Raw genomic sequence first — 18,029 nt, forward strand, 5'->3', positions numbered from 1 at the left:
TCGGGTCACGGGGAGCCTGTGCCTATCTCTATGATGGGTTGGCACTCCGTCCAGGGTGTATCCTGCCTTGATGCCCGATGACGCCTGAGATATGGGGCACAGGCTCCCCGTGACCCGAGGTAGTTCGGATAAGCGGTAGAAGATGAGTGAGTGAGATTATTATTATTATTATTATTATTATTATTATTATTGTTGTTGTTTTTATTGTTATATAATAATTATATAATAATAATGTTATATATTACATTTATACATTTATAGAGATATCTATCTATCTATCTATCTATCTATCTATCTATCTATCTATCTATCTATCTATCTATCTACTTCTTACACATACAGTATCTTTGACATAATTATACAAGTACAAATTTAAAAATATATTTTAAAATATATTTATTAAAAAAAAATTGTTTGCAAACCAAGTCATCTACTATTCACAGGTAATATTTTACTTTATTTGTTTTCTAAAACATTAATTATGATATTGTGATTTATTATAGTATAATGCAATTCCACAATTAATTCTACAATACATACAACTGCAATGTTAGCAGTACTTGTGTGATGATTTACTTTATTACCCACAGTTTCTTTATAATAATATTTACTGTTGCAAACCTTGCAAATCTGTGGCAAGTTGGGTGTATACAGTAGTCAAGGACCGTTCAGTGGGTGTGGCTTTTGATCAAATGTAGTCTTGCCCTCATTGCAAACACTAGTCATGTCAAAAGCAGTAGCAAATCAAAAAATTCTAGATGCAAAAATTAGAGTGTAATATGGCAAGAGAACCTCAAGAGACTGAACTAGCAGGCAAAGAAATCTTCTAAGAAGTAAGTAAATAAAAAAGATGACATCTATTGAGATATTTTGTTTAAGACGAGAAACTTATGAGAAAAAAATAATATTAATTGACAAATTTTGAATATTCTGGTTGTTTATAATATGTTTATATTTATAAGAAAAAAAAGAATGCTGACAAATATTAACTATTCAACAGAGCCATTCCTTTGATTTCCTTTTTACTTAAGACTTTTTCATACATTTCTATTATTTATTCTTATTCTTTTTGTAAGGGAGATGTGCAAAGTGAGAATTTCATTGTATGGTCTAAACTATTGTGTTTTCACAGTGCACATGACAATGAACCTCTTAATCAAAAACTGAAATCTTTTACTCCAAGAAATATTCAGACTTCTGTGGTTAGGTGCACCTTTTTGTTTTTGTTATCCCTGAACTCAAACTTGTGAAGTTAAGAATCTGAATTGATTGGACAGACACTCAGACTCGATCCTGTTAGACAAACAAACAAACATAGCACTTTATAAATCAGGCTTTAATGGCAAAGACATTTTACTTTGTTGAGTAAAAGGCATACGACAGTATTAAGGACTCATAATCAACATGTGGAAATAGATTATCCAAACAAAAAATTGAGCAGAACTAAACAGGCACCTCACATCACCTGGCTAATCCTATTCCTGTGGTGAAACCTGTGGTAGTGGTAATATCATGAGAAAGGTACTGGTGACAATAGAACTTCTTTGGATGAAACTTCACATCATCCATTTCTGTGGAAAGACCAGATGATGGCAGTTCACAGAAGCATCCAATTTGATGATTGAAAGGATCTGTCATGAAAAATGGATAAAATGCCCGAAACAAAGTGAACAAAGCTTGAAGATATTTATTGGGGCTTCAACAAACTAAAAAAAGGAGTCTGAGTATTTTGGGGAATAAGAGATTTTTGGTTCTTATTCATTCATGAAATCCGCAAGGGGTCTAAATACTTTCTGAATCAGTATAGTACACTAAAGATTGTGAATGTTATTAAATAGAACAATATAAGACTGCTAGTGCTAGGCTTTTTTTTTGTATTGTTAGAATCTTAAAAATATTTAGAGGATCTTGGAATAGGATCTAGGAATTTCTAAATTATTCTATAATAATTTCGAATTTTATTGTAATGTTCTACTGTGGCTTTAATAACAGCATGCACTTTAATTAGCTTGGTTGTCACAAGGTTCTATAAAACCTGATGAATTCGTGTTAGAGCAACATAATTATGTGACATAGAAGGGAAAGGACAATTTTATTTTAATTTCAATATTGACAGCAATTTGTTTTTCATATTTGTTGATATTGATTAATGAGGGCTGTATTTACAGTTCCCCATTAAAATAAAACTGCCTATCTCGCGTCTTCTGTCAATATTAGCACTGAAAAACTCTGTAATAGACTTTGAAATATCTAGTACCTAAATAGTATTCGCTCTACTTTTGTATGAAGAAACTACAGACGACACTACTAAGAGTTTCTACTCTTTATACACTCTTTAAGATATAGGCTAATAAATGAGGGGGAACCATTCCTTCTGGTGATTAATGTCTAATGTAAATTTGCTGTAATTTTGATTTGCTGTAATTTTGTAATACATAATTGAATCCCTGCAGGATAATTAATTTAAGCAAAAAAGAATGGCTCCTGTGGCTCTCATTGTCGAGTTAATCTTATTTGAGTCTGAATCAATAACCTATACACAAATCCAACATGCAATACGGAAATGTATGTTCTTGCTGTCACTGTAACATGTAAACAGTCTTATCTAACTGTGTAAGTTCAGTTTTTTGTTAACTAGACTTAAACGCATTACATATATGTATGCATTCTGTGCCATGAAATGTGTAACATGCTTACTGCTCTAAGTGACTGGTCTGTCATGCCTCTACCCATCACCACCATCAAAACCAAGTGAAGAGTTCATTCTCTCCAAGTCTTGCTACAACAGTGCTATCACATAAGAGATAGATAGAGAATGGTGGCAAACATGTGTTCAATGAGTGCCACCTCAATGCTCTACTAGCAAAACAAACCATGTGCCCAAGTAAATCAGGGATAAACCCCTTTCCTGGCCACACACTTCTCCTGTTACTGGTCACCTCAAGGTTCTAGAGACCCACCAAATTATCCCATGTGTAAAATATCCATATTTGTTTATATCCATATAAAAACTTAATAAAATATCTCAGTAACTCACCCCATTCCAATATGTCTTTGAATATCACCTTATTAACTTATTCCTGTGGAGCGGATACAAAAGAGTGAACGTACAATCAGTATTCCCAAAGTTTTTCAATCCACTGTAACACTCACCCGGATAAAGCAGTTACTAAAGATAAATGAACAAATGACCAAAAATGAAAATGAACTATTATAATGAATTAATTAAAGAATTCAAATATAATAAAAGCAAATTATAATAGTCACTGCTGCCAAGGCAGGTGAGAAAAAAACAACCGATCTTAAATGCAAAAATTATAATAGGTTAATAAGATTAGATTTTAAAAGATTAAGACAAAGTTTATTTTTATTATGTGGTCTTATTTGGACTCTGGGCTCTCCATAGGGTTAGGTTAGGAGCTAGCATAGAAGACCAGCATATAAGCTGCTTGTCTGGCCAAGACAGCAGAGGATTGTGGCGTTATATTCATTGGAGGCCTAGAAGGCCTTGGTGAAGTGGGTAACTAGCTGGTGGTCGTGTTCCTGATGGAAGGCACTGACTTCATTTTGAAACATGCTAATTGTACAGCTCAAAAAATCATAATGTCTTTGTTTAGACCTTTTCTCTTTTGCAGACAAAAACCCAAATCACCTAAATAAAAAAAAAAATGGTGACATAAAGACCACTGTATAATGTTTGACATTTAACCATTCATTCATTCATCTTCTACCGCTTATCCGAACTACCTCAGGTCACGGGGAGCCTGTGCCTATCTCAGGCGTCATCGGGCATCAAAGCAGGATACACCCTGGACGGAGTGCCAACCCATCGCAGGGCACACACAATCTCTCATCCACTCACGCACTCACACAATACGGACAATTTTCCAGAGATGCCAATCAACCTACCATGCATGTCTTTGGACCGGGGGAGGAAACCGGAGTACCCGGAGGAAACCCCCGAGGCACGGGGAGAACATGCACACACACAAGGCGGAGGCGGGAATCGAACCCTGACACATTTAACCAATAACATAAATTCATTATGGTTAATAACCAGTTGTTCAAGAAATTTTACTGCCCTCATGTGGTCATGGAGAGGGCTTACACTCATTTAACCTGCGATAGACATCTTGTTATATAGATAAGCCCTATATAGATGTGGTACAACCCTCATGAGCAGAATTTTACAATGACAAAGCAATACAGTAGTATATATGGTACTGTAATTAATGGCAAATTTGAACATGGTTAGAAGTCATGTGACAGACTGTAGTATTGTGTATGACTTGGGGTAAGAGTCTTCATAGTGACAGATATATGCTTATTTCCATTTCTATTCTTTTGTGTAAAATGTATTATATTTGTGTAGCACAAACTGCATGACTAAAACAAGGTATGGCTTTTATACCAGTTATATTCAAACAGTTCTATGGTTCTAGCATTTCTTTTCTTTTTTGAGAGGTTCTTCATGTGCTCATTGATACAAAAGAAAAGTCTCTAGCTCCTCCTTCTCACCGCCTTCTAGATATTTGATTGGAGACTGGTTAGCATTTAATCCCATTTGTCTGCTGTTAAAAAATTAAATATTAAATATAAAATAAAAAATTGAAGCTGAGGCAGATTTACAAAATATTAATTTATTATTGTGCATATTAGTATTTTAAAGTTAGGTGTGAGCAAAAACAGGAGACAGGTTATACAAATTAGGAACTGCAGTAAAGTGTCCTCTGTGTGTCCTCACTGGCAGACTAGAGAAATGGAAGGGCAGCAGAAGACCATGAAGTGTTCATGGAAATTATTGCTCCTGTTGGTATGCATATGCCTGGCAGTGCAGTACACAGCTATTTGCTACATCCACGATATCCTCCCTGGACCATATCAGGACTCCAGACTATGTAAGCAAAGCTCTAGTAAGTCATGGCACTTTCAGCACTATAGTTATGATAAAGTTATTTTCTATGTTTGACATGCAGATTATGATATGACTAGAGTCGTGCATCAGAGATCACTGTTGTTTGAGAATTTGTGTGCTGGCTGCATCGTGCACAGATTAGTGTTCTTGAAAGTGCAGCTGATTGGTTTTTCAATGGGTGGGAAGTATAGTCAATGACTTATTCATCATTTTCAATAACCACTTTTGTTCTGATCAGGGTCATCAAATAACTTAAACACTGAGCTACCACTGCTGTTAGCTTAAGACTGAACCCAGGGACCCTGGCTGTGTGAGGAAGCAAACATACTGATTGCTCCACAAAGATGAAATAGCTGTAATTGATTTCACATATATCTCATAAAATATATACAGTAGTCTGCTCTCAAAGTACTTCCACACACCTTGGAGCCTTATTTTTCAATCTGTGATCAGTTAACTCTGACTAATTTTCAAAGTCATTTGTTTAGAATTTATTCAAAATGCTTCTTGACAATGCAATTGTGGGGAAGTCGTGGCTTAATGGTTAGGGAGTCTGACTCCTAACCCTAAGGTTGTGGGTTCGAGTCTCGGGCTGGCCACGACTGAGGTGCCATTGAGCAAGGCACTGAAAACCGGGTGTGTCTTGCTCCGGGTGTGTCTTCACGGTGTGTGTGTGTTCACTGCTGTGTGTGTTCACTGCTGTGTGTGTGCACTTTGGATGGGTTAAATGAAGAGAACAAATTCTGAGTATGGGTCACCATACTTGGCTGTATGTCACGTTACTTTCACTTTCAGTTTTTAACATTGTGCCGCATTTCTCTCTGTTAATGTCTTTAGTTCACATTAGATAGAGTCATTCAACTTTAGGCATTCAAGCTTTAGATGTGAAGTGCTGCATAACTAGAGGAACTGTGTATTTTGTTGCTGAGCTCAGTTTTGACCATAAGCTCACAAACGCTAAATATCTGCTCTTTTTATTCTCAGGTCACAGCTTGGAATCCTCCTACAACAGCTCTGTATACAGTAAGAATACCACTGTCCCTGCTCGAAAGCACATTCTTCTTTTTTCACAAACTCGCAGTGGCTCCTCCTTTACTGGTCAGCTGTTTAACCAACACCCAGATATCTTTTACATGTATGAGCCACTTTACCATACCCATCAAGCCATCTGCAACAACAGCAAGTGTCTCTGGAAGGCCTTGGATAGAATTGTGCAGGTGGTCGACAGAGACCTCCTCTTCAACCTGTATACCTGTGACCTTCATTTCCTGGAGGGCTATATCCAGCCAGAACCTAAATTTCACCTGACAGCTTCACTCTTCCGTCAGAGTGCCAGTCATGCTCTCTGCTCACCACCTGTCTGCCAAAATGGTAAAAAGGAGATGAAAGTAGAGCCAAATGAGAGCTGGTGTTACAAAAATTGTAGAATCTTAAACCTCACCTTAGCTTCCATGGCTTGCCAGTCAAGAAGCCATGTGTCCATCAAGACAGTGCGGATCCCTCAGATCAGTCAGCTTCGCCTCCTAACTGAAGACCCACGATTAGATCTGAGGATTGTTCACCTAGTTAGAGACCCCAGAGCAATCTTGGCATCACGTTTAACTGCATTCCCTTTTCAGTTTATTGCCTGGAAGATCTGGAATGCCACAGACAGGCAGCCAGCTTCTGTGGACTTAACACAGATCACAAAAACATGCCAAGACATGGAGGACTCTGTGAATATTGGTCTGGAGAAGCCAGCCTGGCTAAATGGACGGTATTTACTAGTACGCTATGAGGATCTAGCGCTTAATCCTGAAGCCAAGGCCAAGGAGATTTACAGATTCCTGGACCTGGATATAAACAATAAAGTTCTTGAATGGATATCTCAAAACACCAATGACACTTCTAAAATTAAGTCAGTTTACTCCACCAAAAGAGACTCCAAAAACGCATCAGAACGCTGGAGACTTAACCTAGGCTTTGACATTGTTAAGACAGTGCAGAAATTGTGTAACAATACTTTGAACTTATTGGGCTACAAAATAGTACAGTCTCAGGTGGAACTGAGAAACATAAGCAATAGTTTGGTGGAACCAAAAACCTTTAATTAAATAGTGAAAAAAAAAATCTGTAGGCAAAGGTACCTACAATCATGTTGAAAGTACATACTGATTTAACCTCAATAATCTGTTTTAAAATGATTTAAACCCACTGGGTAAGGCCTTACTAAGCCTTAAACTATGTGTGAATGTGTGAGTGGTAAGTCTGGAGTCTTCTTACCTTTTAACATCACTGTTATAAAATTGAAAAACTACTAACTGTGCTTTTCAAACTGACTATGAAGGTGAACACTAGAGCAAAATATTAACAGTATAAGGGGATACACAAAACATGGCAAGTAAACACACAGAAAACAACTCTGGTTTGCAAAACACAAGTGACTAATGAGAAATCACAGAAGAAGTGATGATCATGGCCATAAAAATGAGATAAAATGTAAGTCGCCCCGGATAAGGCTGTCTGCTTAATGCTGTAAAGCAATGTAAATGTAAATGTGATGGAAATATGGAAAACACAACAGAAAAGGAGATTCAAAAAAAGAGATTCTGGTGGGGAAAAGACTGGGGTAGTCATGACGGGTACAGTAGGTGAAATGTCCATCTCCTAGTTAGCCACTCTCTGTGTAGACGAGGTGTTCACATCACATCTGTGGCGTAACAGTTGATCGGATCTGACGTGAGGGTCAAATAGTGACAGTCCAATCCAAATAGTAATGAGAAGCATGTACATAGAATAACAAGAATGCACTGTACTGTAGGTTCACCTTCTAAGGCAGAAACTTTGTATTTAACCTCTCTGGAATCATCTGACCACCTACAGTATATATGCAAGAGCAGTTACAGCATCACCAATGCAGTTCTCACATTTTGGAAACCCAACACTAGAAGCCTTAGAGCTATGTGGACTTACCTTGGATGTGAATGCTGGCTGTGATAACTTGCTACTGGGTGTGAAGGAATATGTGAATGTGTGTGTAAATAATGGCCTGCAATGAATTGGTGTCCAATCCTGCGTGAATTCTGTTCCTGAATTTTCTATTTACATACTTTACTAACTACTAACCAACCTACCTATCTGTGGCATACTTGGACCATCTGTCTTTGCAAAATAAAATTTTATCAGATTTTCTTGCTTATTTATTATTATTGTCTAAGACGTTCATTAGTAGCTCTGTATTATGTTTTTAATATGTAGTATGTCTTTTCTGTGGGCCCACCACCTGCAGGAGAAACCGTACGGGGCTGGTGCAATGTGGATTGGGTGGCAGTCGAAGGCGGGAGCCTCGGCGACCCAATCCCTGGACACGGAATCTGGCTCTAGGGACATGGAATGTCACCTCGCTGGGGGGGGAAGGAGCCAGAGCTGGTGCGGGAGGTCGAGAGATACCGACTAGATATAGTTGGGCTCGCCTCCACGCACAGCCTGGGCTCTGGAACCCAACTCCTTGAGAGAGGCTGGGCTCTCTACTACTCTGGAGTTGCCCGCAGTGAGAGGCGGCGGGCTGGTGTGGGCTTGCTCATAGCCCCCCAGCTCAACAGCCATGTGTTGGAGTTCACCCCGGGGAACGAGAGGGTCGTTTCCCTGCGCCTTCGGGTTGGGGAGAGGTCTCTCACTGTTATTTGTGCTTACGGGCCAAATGGCAGTGTAGAGTACCCGACCTTCTTGGCGTCTCTGGGAGGGGTGCTGGAAAGTGCTCGGACCGGGGACTCCGTCGTTCTACTGGGGGACTTCAACGCTCACGTGGGCAGCGGCAGTGACACCTGGAGGGGCATGATTGGGAGGAACGGCCCCCCCGACCTGAACCGGAGTGGTGTTCTGTTGTTGGACTTCTGTGCTAGTCACAGTTTGTCCATAACAAACACCATGTTCAAGCATAAGGGTGTCCATCAGTACACATGGCATCAGGACACCCTAGATCGGAGGTCGATGATCGACTTTGTGGTTGTTTCATCTGACATCCGGCCGTATGTCTTGGACACTCGGGAGAAGAGAGGGGCGGAGCTGTCAACTGATCACCACCTGGTGGTGAGTTGGATCCGATGGCCGGGGAGGAAGTTGGACAGACTTGGCAGACCCAAACGTACTGTGAGGGTCCACTGGGAACGTTTGGCAGAGTCTCCGGTCAGAGAGATCTTCAACTCCCACCTCCGGCAGAGCTTCAACCAGATCCCGAGGGAGGTTGGAGACATTGAGTCTGAGTGGACCATGTTCTCCACATCCATTGTCGACGCGGCTGCGCGGAGCTGTGGTGGTCTCCGGTGCCTGTCGTGGCGGCAATCCCCGAACCCGGTGGTGGACACCGGAAGTAAGGGATGCCGTCAAGCTGAAGAAAGAGTCCTATCGAGCCTGGTTGGCTCGGGGGACTCCGGAGGCAGCTGATATGTACCGGAGGGCCAAGCGAGCTTCAGCCCGGGTGGTTGCAGAGGCAAAAACTCGGGTCTGGGAGGAGTTCGGTGAGGCCATGGAGAAGGACTATCGGTTGGCCTTGAAGAAATTCTGGCAAACCATCCGGCGCCTCAGGAAGGGGAAGCAGTGCCCTGCTCACACTGTTTACAGTGAGACCGGGAATCTGCTGACTTCAACTGGGGACATTCTCGGACGGTGGAAGGAGTACTTCGAGGATCTCCTCAACCCCACCAACATATCTTCCACTGAGGAAGCAGAGGCAGAGGGCTCAGTTGGGGATTCATCGATCCCCCAAGCTGAGGTCACTGAGGTGGTTGAGAAGCTCCTCAGTGGCAAGGCACCGAGGGTGGATGAGATCGGCCCTGAGTACCTCAAGTCTCTGGATGTTGTGGGGCTTTCTTGTTTGACACGCCTCTGCAACATCGCGTGGCGGCTGGGGACAGTGCCTCTGGACTGGCAGACTGGGGTGGTGGTCCCTCTGTTTAAGAAGGGGGACCGGAGGGTGTGTTCCAACTACAGGGGGATCACACTCCTCAGCCTCCCCGGAAAAGTCTATGCCAGGGTACTGGAGAGGAGAATTCGGCCGATAGTCGAACCTCGGATTCAGGAGGAACAATGCGGGTTTCGTCCCGGTCGTGGAACACTGGACCATCTCTATACCCTCACCAGGTTGCTGGAGGGTTCATGGGAGTTTGCCCAACCAGTCCACATGTGCTTTGTGGATCTGGAGAAGGCATTCGACTGTGTCCCTCGTGGTGATCTGTGGGGGGTGCTCTGGGAGTATGGGGTCTGGGGCCCTCTGCTAAGGGCTGTCCGGTCCCTATATGACCGGAGCAGGAGTTTGGTTCGCATTGCTGGCAGTAAGTCAGACTTGTTCCCGGTGCATGTTGGACTCCAGCAGGGCTGCCCTTTGTCAGCGGTCCTGTTCATTATTTATATGGACAGGATTTCTAGGCGCAGTCGGGGGCCGGAGGGAGTCCGGTTTGGGGACCACGGGATTTCGTCTCTGCTTTTTGCAGATGATGTTGTCCTGCTGGCTTCTTCAAATCAGGACCTTCAGCGTGCACTGGGACGGTTTGCAGCCGAGTGTGAAGCGGCAGGGATGAGAATCAGCACCTCCAAGTCCGAGGCCATGGTTCTCAGCTGGAAAAGGGTGGCTTGTCCCCTTCAGGTTGGTGGAGAGCTCCTGCCTCAAGTGGAGGAGTTTAAGTATCTTGGGGTCTTGTTCACGAGTGAGGGAAGGATGGAGCGGGAGATCGACAGGCGGATCGGTGTATCTTCTGCAGTGATGCGGTCGATATACCGGTCTGTTGTGGTGAAGAAAGAGCTGAGCCGCAAGGCGAAGCTCTCTATTTACCAGTCGATCTACGTTCCTACCCTCACCTATGGTCATGAGCTTTGGGTCATGACCGAAAGGACAAGATCCCAGATACAGGCGGCCGAAATGAGTTTCCTCCGCAGGGTGGCTGGGCGCTCCCTTAGAGATAGGGTGAGGAGCTCGGTCACTCGGGAGGAGCTCAGAGTAGAGCCGCTGCTCCTCCACATCTAGAGGAGTCAGCTGAGGTGGCTCGGGCATCTGTTCCGGATGCCTCCTGGACGCCTCCCTGGGGAGGTGTTCCGGGCATGTCCAACCGGGAGGAGGCCCCGGGGAAGACCTAGGACACGCTGGAGTGTCTCTCGTCTGGCCTGGGAACGCCTCGGTATTCCCTCGGAGGAGCTGGAGGAAGTGTCTGGGGAGAGGGAAGACCCGGCCCCGGATAAGCGGTAGAATAGTCTTTTCTATGTTTGCATTTGCTTTTCTATCATTGCGGTATTTTTCCTCTGAAACTAAAACCATAATTAACAATAATGAAATGTTCAGGTGCCCAACTTAGATGCTCATTTGGCTAAAACTATTCTCATTACTTAAATGTGTAATTATACTATAATGAGTATTTAGCCATAAATGTAGGCTTTTTATAGACCCTCATGGGGCAGTGGCAAATCAGCAGTTTAAAAATGGGACGAAAGTGAAGCATTTAAAAGAGATTAATTTCATAATTATACCTAGGCAAAAAAAAACATCTGGACAAACTCTGGACACTATAGCACTACAGTTAGTGCTGACTTTGTACATTAGTACTATTTTGGCTGCTTTTGCATTTGCTAGAATGTGCTGTAGTCTACATGAAGGGCATGAAAAGTATTATCATAAAATATAAGGCTTTGCCAGGCATAATGACTTTATTGCTATTGATCTATTTTAATTTAGTACATACTTACTTTTGTAATAGAAGAATATTTTCAAGATCTACTTTACAAAAATATATAAAATTGCAAAGCATAAGGTTCATAGATAATGGGTATACATTAAGCAATACCTGTACAACTGCATATACTGTAGATATAATGAATGTATCCAGAATATTATATTAAAAGTGGTGTCAGTTGATTTTAAGTCACAGAAATTAAGAATCGTATATTTTGTTTTTTTTATCAAATATATTTTTTTAATTATTAATAAGCTATTATCCCATGCTGAAAATGATTCAAAGTTCACTTCAAAGCCAAAATGAACACAAAGATTACTGAAAGCTGAATATAAGGTGTCCTTTATTAAAAATATATGCTTTTAAAATTCTTGTCACTGCTATTTACCCAGGGGGGCACGGTGGCTTAGTGGTTAGCACATTCGCCTCACACCTCCAGAGTTGGGGGTTCGATTCCTGCCTCTGCCTTGTGTGTGTGGAGTTTGCATGTTCTCCCCGTGCCTCGGGGGTTTCCTCCGGGTACTCCGGTTTCCTCCCCTGGTCCAAAGACATGCATGGTAGGTTGATTGGCATCTCTGGAAAATTGTCCGTAGTGTGTGATTGCGTGAGTGAGTGTGTGTGCCCTGCGATGGGTTGGCACTCCATCCAGGGTGTATCCTGCCTTGATGCCCGATGACGCCTGAGATAGGCACAGGCTCCCCGTGACCCAAGGTAGTTCGGAAAAGGGGTAGAAAATGAGTGAGAGAGAGAGTGCTATTTACCCATTGCTATAGAAAGATTTGATCCATGTGCAATTCAAACATGATATAACACAAAGGAAAGGTGTGCAGCTTCACTATAAAATGTTTTAAATAATGATAATAATAATAATAATAATAATAATAATAATAATAATAATAATAATAATAATAATAATAATGTATTAAAATAATAAAATAAATAATACAATATATAATATAATTATACAATTATAATTAATTATTATTATAAAATAATAATTATTTTTTAAAATAATTATTGAGTATAGTCTAGCAGTTTGAATCTGTTTTGCATCCTTTCTGTCTCCCATAATGTGACAGATGGACATTAAGATGAATAAATCCATATTCCAAAATAAGTCACTTATATACGTAATTTTTTTAGCATAGAACTCAGATTTTTTGTCACCAGATTTTATGGTAATCTATCACTTCTCCAGTACTTGTCAGATACGAACTATAAAGATATAAGATGCTAAATTATTGATTCTGGCATGTTGTATGAACTGAAATACCGAAACATTTCCTTTCCTTCAGAAATACTCTAGTAGCCTCCCCCACAATAGGTGCCAGTTTTTTTAGGCCAGAATAATCTGATAGCATGAACATCATCAGCACTGTGTGTTGTGATCAACTTCCTTTTGGAAAGTTTGTTTCTCTAGATTGCATCATGGACAATTCGACCAGACCAAGAAAAAAGAGAAGAGCCACAAGGCAAACATGGGTGACTGATATGAACCTGTCAGTGAATATCACGGTGCTATATTGTGGCAAGGTACTGAAGGATAATTTAACTGTAGCTCCAATAACTGCCATAACAAGAGATACATTTTGATATGGCAAGCAATCTGCAATATGAAGTAGCAACTGGCAGATTTTTCTTTTTTATTAGCAAAGTTAGTTAGTATAAACATATTATTATTTAAATACATGTTTGCACTTGATGGTAAATTCTTTTATTTTTTGCTTTTACATTTTCATTCATTTTACAGGAATCATGTTTGAGGTATAATGCAGTCAATGCATTTAGTGAAGTGTTTTCTTGTCAATACAATTCATTTCTTTGATTTCAGTGCCTTGTTTAAAGGTGTAGTTATGGGAAAATGAGACATGATTACAAATAAGAATGACATTGATGTCATTCAGAAACACTGATCTTCTTTAGTTAAGCCATTGCTCTTTTGATTTGGATGCATGCCTTGGACTTACTAGCAGATACACAAAGATATCTTTTTGGTTTTTATGGAAACACCTTGTTTGGGTTGATTTAAGCCATTATAAGAGATAATCAATGCTAAACACTTCACCAGTTAGTAGATTTAATGTTATGGCTGATCAGTATGTATCTTAGAAAACCCACTTGAACTTGATATCGCACTTTGTTTTTCCCAAAAAAGAAAACTTTTTTTTAAACTATTTTGTAAAGATTTACATTTCCATTTACAGCATTTGGCAGACGCCCTTAACCAGAGAGACGAACAAAAGTGCTTAAAACTCAAAAAGAATAACCATATCATTGGCTGATCCACAACCATATCAACGCTGATCCACAATTCCCAAGACTCCTGAGGGTGGACAAGAGAATCTTGTGGGTGACCGTATCAAACGCTGCTGAAAGGTTGAGGAGGACGCTTGGCTGATCTAGCAGCATGTAATTTCTCAAAGACATCAAAAATGGCTGTCTGTCGAATGTGCAGCTTTAAAGCCAGACTTGCTGGGATCTTGGAGGTTGTTCTGTGAGAGATAGACAGACAGTTGATTATAGACAATGCGTTCAAGAATTTTTGAAAGAAAAGAGAGTGAGTCCAAGAGTCAGGAGAAAGGTAGATTGAAGCTCGTCAGAGGGGAGGTTGAAATCACCAAGTACTGTCAGAGGGGTGCTGTCAGAAGGGAAAGCACTGAGCACTGTGTCCATTTCTTCCAGGAAGTCTCCTAGGGGACCAGGAGGGTGGTAGATAATGATGAGAAGGTTGATTGGAGAGGTAACTGAAATAGCATAAATTCAAAAGAGGAGATGTTTAAATGAGACAAGAGAAGAGGTGTGAAACACTGTAATGACTGCCCCCCTTTTCTTTCTTTAATCCATCAGTAGAGGGCAATATAACAATGTTGGGGAAAATTAGGTCAGAGGTCAATGTTTGTAGCATATTGGTCACATGTTCGTTCAAACTGCAGAGACGATGATAGAGAAGTTCATATAATGGTTTAGTTTCTCCTTAGGAGGTATGTTTTGTTATATTTTACGTTTATGTATATGTATTACTTATTTGTGATGTTAAAGTCTGGGTATTATGTTTTATGTCAATGTGCTTATGGTTATTTATTTTCTGTTATTTGTCTTTCTGTATAGTTTTACGGTGTCTTGAACGGTGTTTTTGAACGTTGCATTGGACGGTGCTATTGAACCGTGCATTGAAAGGATAATACAGACCGACGCAAGGAAAGGGTTTTGCGTCAAAATAAACGTTCAAACATCAGTGAAAGCTCTCTGCCTTATTCTTTGGGACTAAGGGGCCGCTACAGTAAAACTCGCCGTTACATATGAGACTTTCATCACATCGCGCTGTTGTTCATGGCTCTCATCGCAGCTGGTTCATCAAGTGAGAGTGACGCTGCATCCGAGGCTATTCCCGCATCGCACCGCTGTTCGAGGCTACTCCCGCATCGCGCTGCTGGTTCAAGGCTTTCTTTGCGTCACGCTACTGTTTCATTGCACTCTGATAGCTGCATTCATCAAGATTAGGAAGAGAACAGTAAATCAAAGCACTTTGCTACAGATACAGAGTTGATCAAGATAAGCGAAAAAAATCACAAGTACACCTCTCATTTATACATGTGACTGCAAATTGAAACTTTGATTATTAAACTGGACTTTAATTAAATGTTTTATAAACATTGTTAGTTTATTGTACATGTAAAGAATTGATAGTTTCAAGGTCTAAAGTAAAGAGGTTGTAAGATTAATCACTGAAGGGTGAAAATATTTACCGTGTGAATGTGATTTACTAGCACATGCTATAGCTGAAGTTGATTGGGATGCATTTACTGCATTTATGCAATGTGATGTCTATTCATTGACATGTTGTGTGGTTATTATGCAAATACTTTCTAGAATTGTCTGAATGTTGAAATTCCATAGAGCGGTTGCATGACATTTGCCTTATTCCTGTTTGCTATCAAATTGAGTGTCTAAATTATAGAGGTCTTATACGAGTAGATCACTGCTCCTCAAAATGGAAGACAGACAAGAAATGGAAGACGCATCTAAGCAAACAGCTGAGCAAGCAAGTCAAATGCCATTCCCTCCAAAAGAGCAACAAATCAGATCAAGTTCACGAAAGGGAAGTTTAACAGAGAAGGGCCTGGAGATGCATAACATGGAAGCAAAAAGGCATCAGAAAGCCTTTAACAAGGCTTATGACTCCTGGAAGCAGGCAGCTAAGGAAACAAGGTCCAAATTGAAAACTTTATGCTCACGTGGAGATCTTGATCTAATCCAAAGAAATATTCAAGACAAACAAGATGTAGTTAGCCAGTGTTATGCTCCATTGTTGCGCAATCATACTGCAACTCCAGAAATTGTTCAAAGAATTGATGCTTGTACCATATTGACTGCAGAAATCTGTGATCTGGTGAGCAACCGAATAGAAACCTCTGATGACATTGATAACGAAGTTGCTGTGAAAGAGAAAGTAAGACAAGTATTAAACAAAGATGACTATGAATCTATTTTTGGTGGCACAAATACTGAAACTGTCATCTCAGGATCATTACCAAGTTTAGAAGGCCAGTCAAAGATATCCTCCAAAACTTCCAGTAAGCGAGCTGATGCCGAAGCAGAACTTGCAGCTAAAGTAGAGCAAGCCAAAGCCATGCAAGAAATCTACGATCAGAAAGCAAGACTACACAAGATGGAAAATGACTGGAAGGTGAAAGAAGCAAAAATGCAAGCAGAGATTAAACAAAGGGAAACAGAAATGTGTCTAAGACTTGAGGAGGAAAGAACGAGGCTGCAGATGCTAAAGGCTGATAAGGAAGTCAAGGTTGCTGCAGCTTGTGTGAAGGCATACAATGATTTTGAGGGAAATCCTGGAGACCATGATGAGGAAAGAGTCGATGTAACTATGCCTAACTGGATAGAGGCTAATAGCAATCCCCAGCTAAATCCTGAGGTAGAGTCTTTCCATCCTCATCAGGCGTTTCAACAGCCACAGATAACTCAAGATACATCAAGCTTAACTCAAGCATTAATAAACTCCCTGAGTATAAGTCGACTACCCATTCCTGGTGATCCACTGAAATTTATTGACTGGAAAATGTCCTTTACAGCACTTATTGATCGCAAGTCAATTTCAGCGAGTGAGAAGATGTTCTATTTGAAAACCTATCTTGCTGGAGAAGCCCGCAAGGCTGTGGAAGGATTCTTTTATGGAAACTCAGAAGACGCATTTCTGGGCGCCTGGAAGGTTCTCAAAGAGAGAGATGGAAAACCATTCATTGTTCAGAGAGCCTTTAGAGAAAAACTAATGAAATGGCCGAAGATTGGTGCTAATGATCCTCTGTTGCTACGAGAATTCATTGATTTTCTACAAGGCTGTGTGGAAGCATTTCCTCATGTGAAAGGATTAGATATTTTAAATGACTGTGAGGAAAATTACAAACTACTCAAGAAATTACCTGAGTGGATTGTAGGCAAATGGAACAGAATTGTGGTGGAAGAGTTGGATGAATCTGGTGACTATCCAAGCTTTAAATGGTTTGCAGAGTTTTTAAGGAAAGAATCGAAGATAGCTTGCAACCCTGTCACCTCTTCACTCTTGATGATTTCTAAAGCCTCAGATGAAAGATTACCCAAAAGAGCTAAGGCTCTGAACACCACAGCTCAAGTTAAGGGCTCAACAATAAAGAGACCAGAATTCCAATCAACACCATCATGCTCTGTTTGTAAGAATGAAACACACCATATCACCAAATGTCCTGACTTTGCAGCAAAATCCACAGACGACAAAAGGCTTTTCATTCGCGAGAACCACCTCTGTTTTGGATGCTTGAGGAAGGGGCAAATCACAAGGGACTGCAAAAGACGACACACCTGTGGCACCTGCGGCCTTCGCCATCCAACTTGCTTACATGAAGAACGTGACAAAGGGCCCGTAAAGGCACCAAGATCAGACTCGGCTCCTACAGACTCACACACAAGCCAGAAAGTCCAAAAAGTCATGTCTCATGCCCTAACACAGTGTGCATCAGCCACCTCTAGCATTGTTCCTGTCTTCATCTCGAACAGTGGAGGAACCACACAATGAAATTCTTACGTATGCCCTACTTGATACGCAAAGTGATTCGACTTCCATCCTGAAGGATTTTCTGGATGAGCTACGTGTAAACAGTCAGGCAGTAAAGCTAAGGCTAAGCACCATGGCCGCTACTGATACAGTCACCTCAAGTTACAAGGTTAGCGGCCTGCGAGTTCGAGGACTCCAAGGAGGGAGGGGTATTCAAGTGAAGCAAGCCTACACTTGTGATTTCATTCCCGTGGACAAAACTTATATTCCAACTAGGAAAACAGCATTACAATGGCCACACCTAAAGCACATAGTCAATGAGCTACCCCCACTTCAGAGCTGTGACATAGGGTTACTGATAGGATATGATTGT

The 18,029-nt window shown here is 41.0% G+C and overlaps 1 protein-coding gene across 3 annotated transcripts; it reads left to right on the forward strand.

Moving 5' to 3' along the window:
• The first annotated feature begins 726 nt into the window (after positions 1–726).
• Positions 727–8,043, forward strand: si:ch73-62b13.1 (Carbohydrate sulfotransferase 1-like). 3 transcript variants are annotated; one of them, XM_060878655.1, is made up of 3 exons: positions 727–833; positions 4,751–4,913; positions 5,900–8,043. In XM_060878655.1, exons 2-3 carry the CDS (start codon positions 4,760–4,762, stop codon positions 7,006–7,008), a joined length of 1,263 nt encoding a protein of 420 aa, XP_060734638.1. In that variant the 5' UTR covers positions 727–833; positions 4,751–4,759; the 3' UTR covers positions 7,009–8,043. The 3 variants fall into 3 exon arrangements, with proteins under 3 accessions (XP_060734638.1, XP_060734640.1, XP_060734639.1); XM_060878657.1 differs by having other exon boundaries at positions 4,751–4,898; XM_060878656.1 differs by lacking the exon at positions 727–833 and having other exon boundaries at positions 4,697–4,913.
• Positions 8,044–18,029: the final 9,986 nt, after the last annotated feature.

Source organism: Tachysurus vachellii, chromosome 9 (assembly GCF_030014155.1).
Source record: "Tachysurus vachellii isolate PV-2020 chromosome 9, HZAU_Pvac_v1, whole genome shotgun sequence".
In the NCBI taxonomy this organism is placed as follows: Eukaryota; Metazoa; Chordata; class Actinopteri; order Siluriformes; family Bagridae; genus Tachysurus; species Tachysurus vachellii.

Bases quoted from the DNA above. Each gene is read 5' to 3' on its own strand.
- si:ch73-62b13.1 (XM_060878655.1), top strand. From the start codon at position 4,760: ATGGAAGGGCAGCAGAAGACCATGAAGTGTTCATGGAAATTATTGCTC. The intron at 4,914-5,899 runs GTAAGTCATGGC...TTTTATTCTCAG, and splicing joins ACTATGTAAGCAAAGCTCTA to GTCACAGCTTGGAATCCTCC.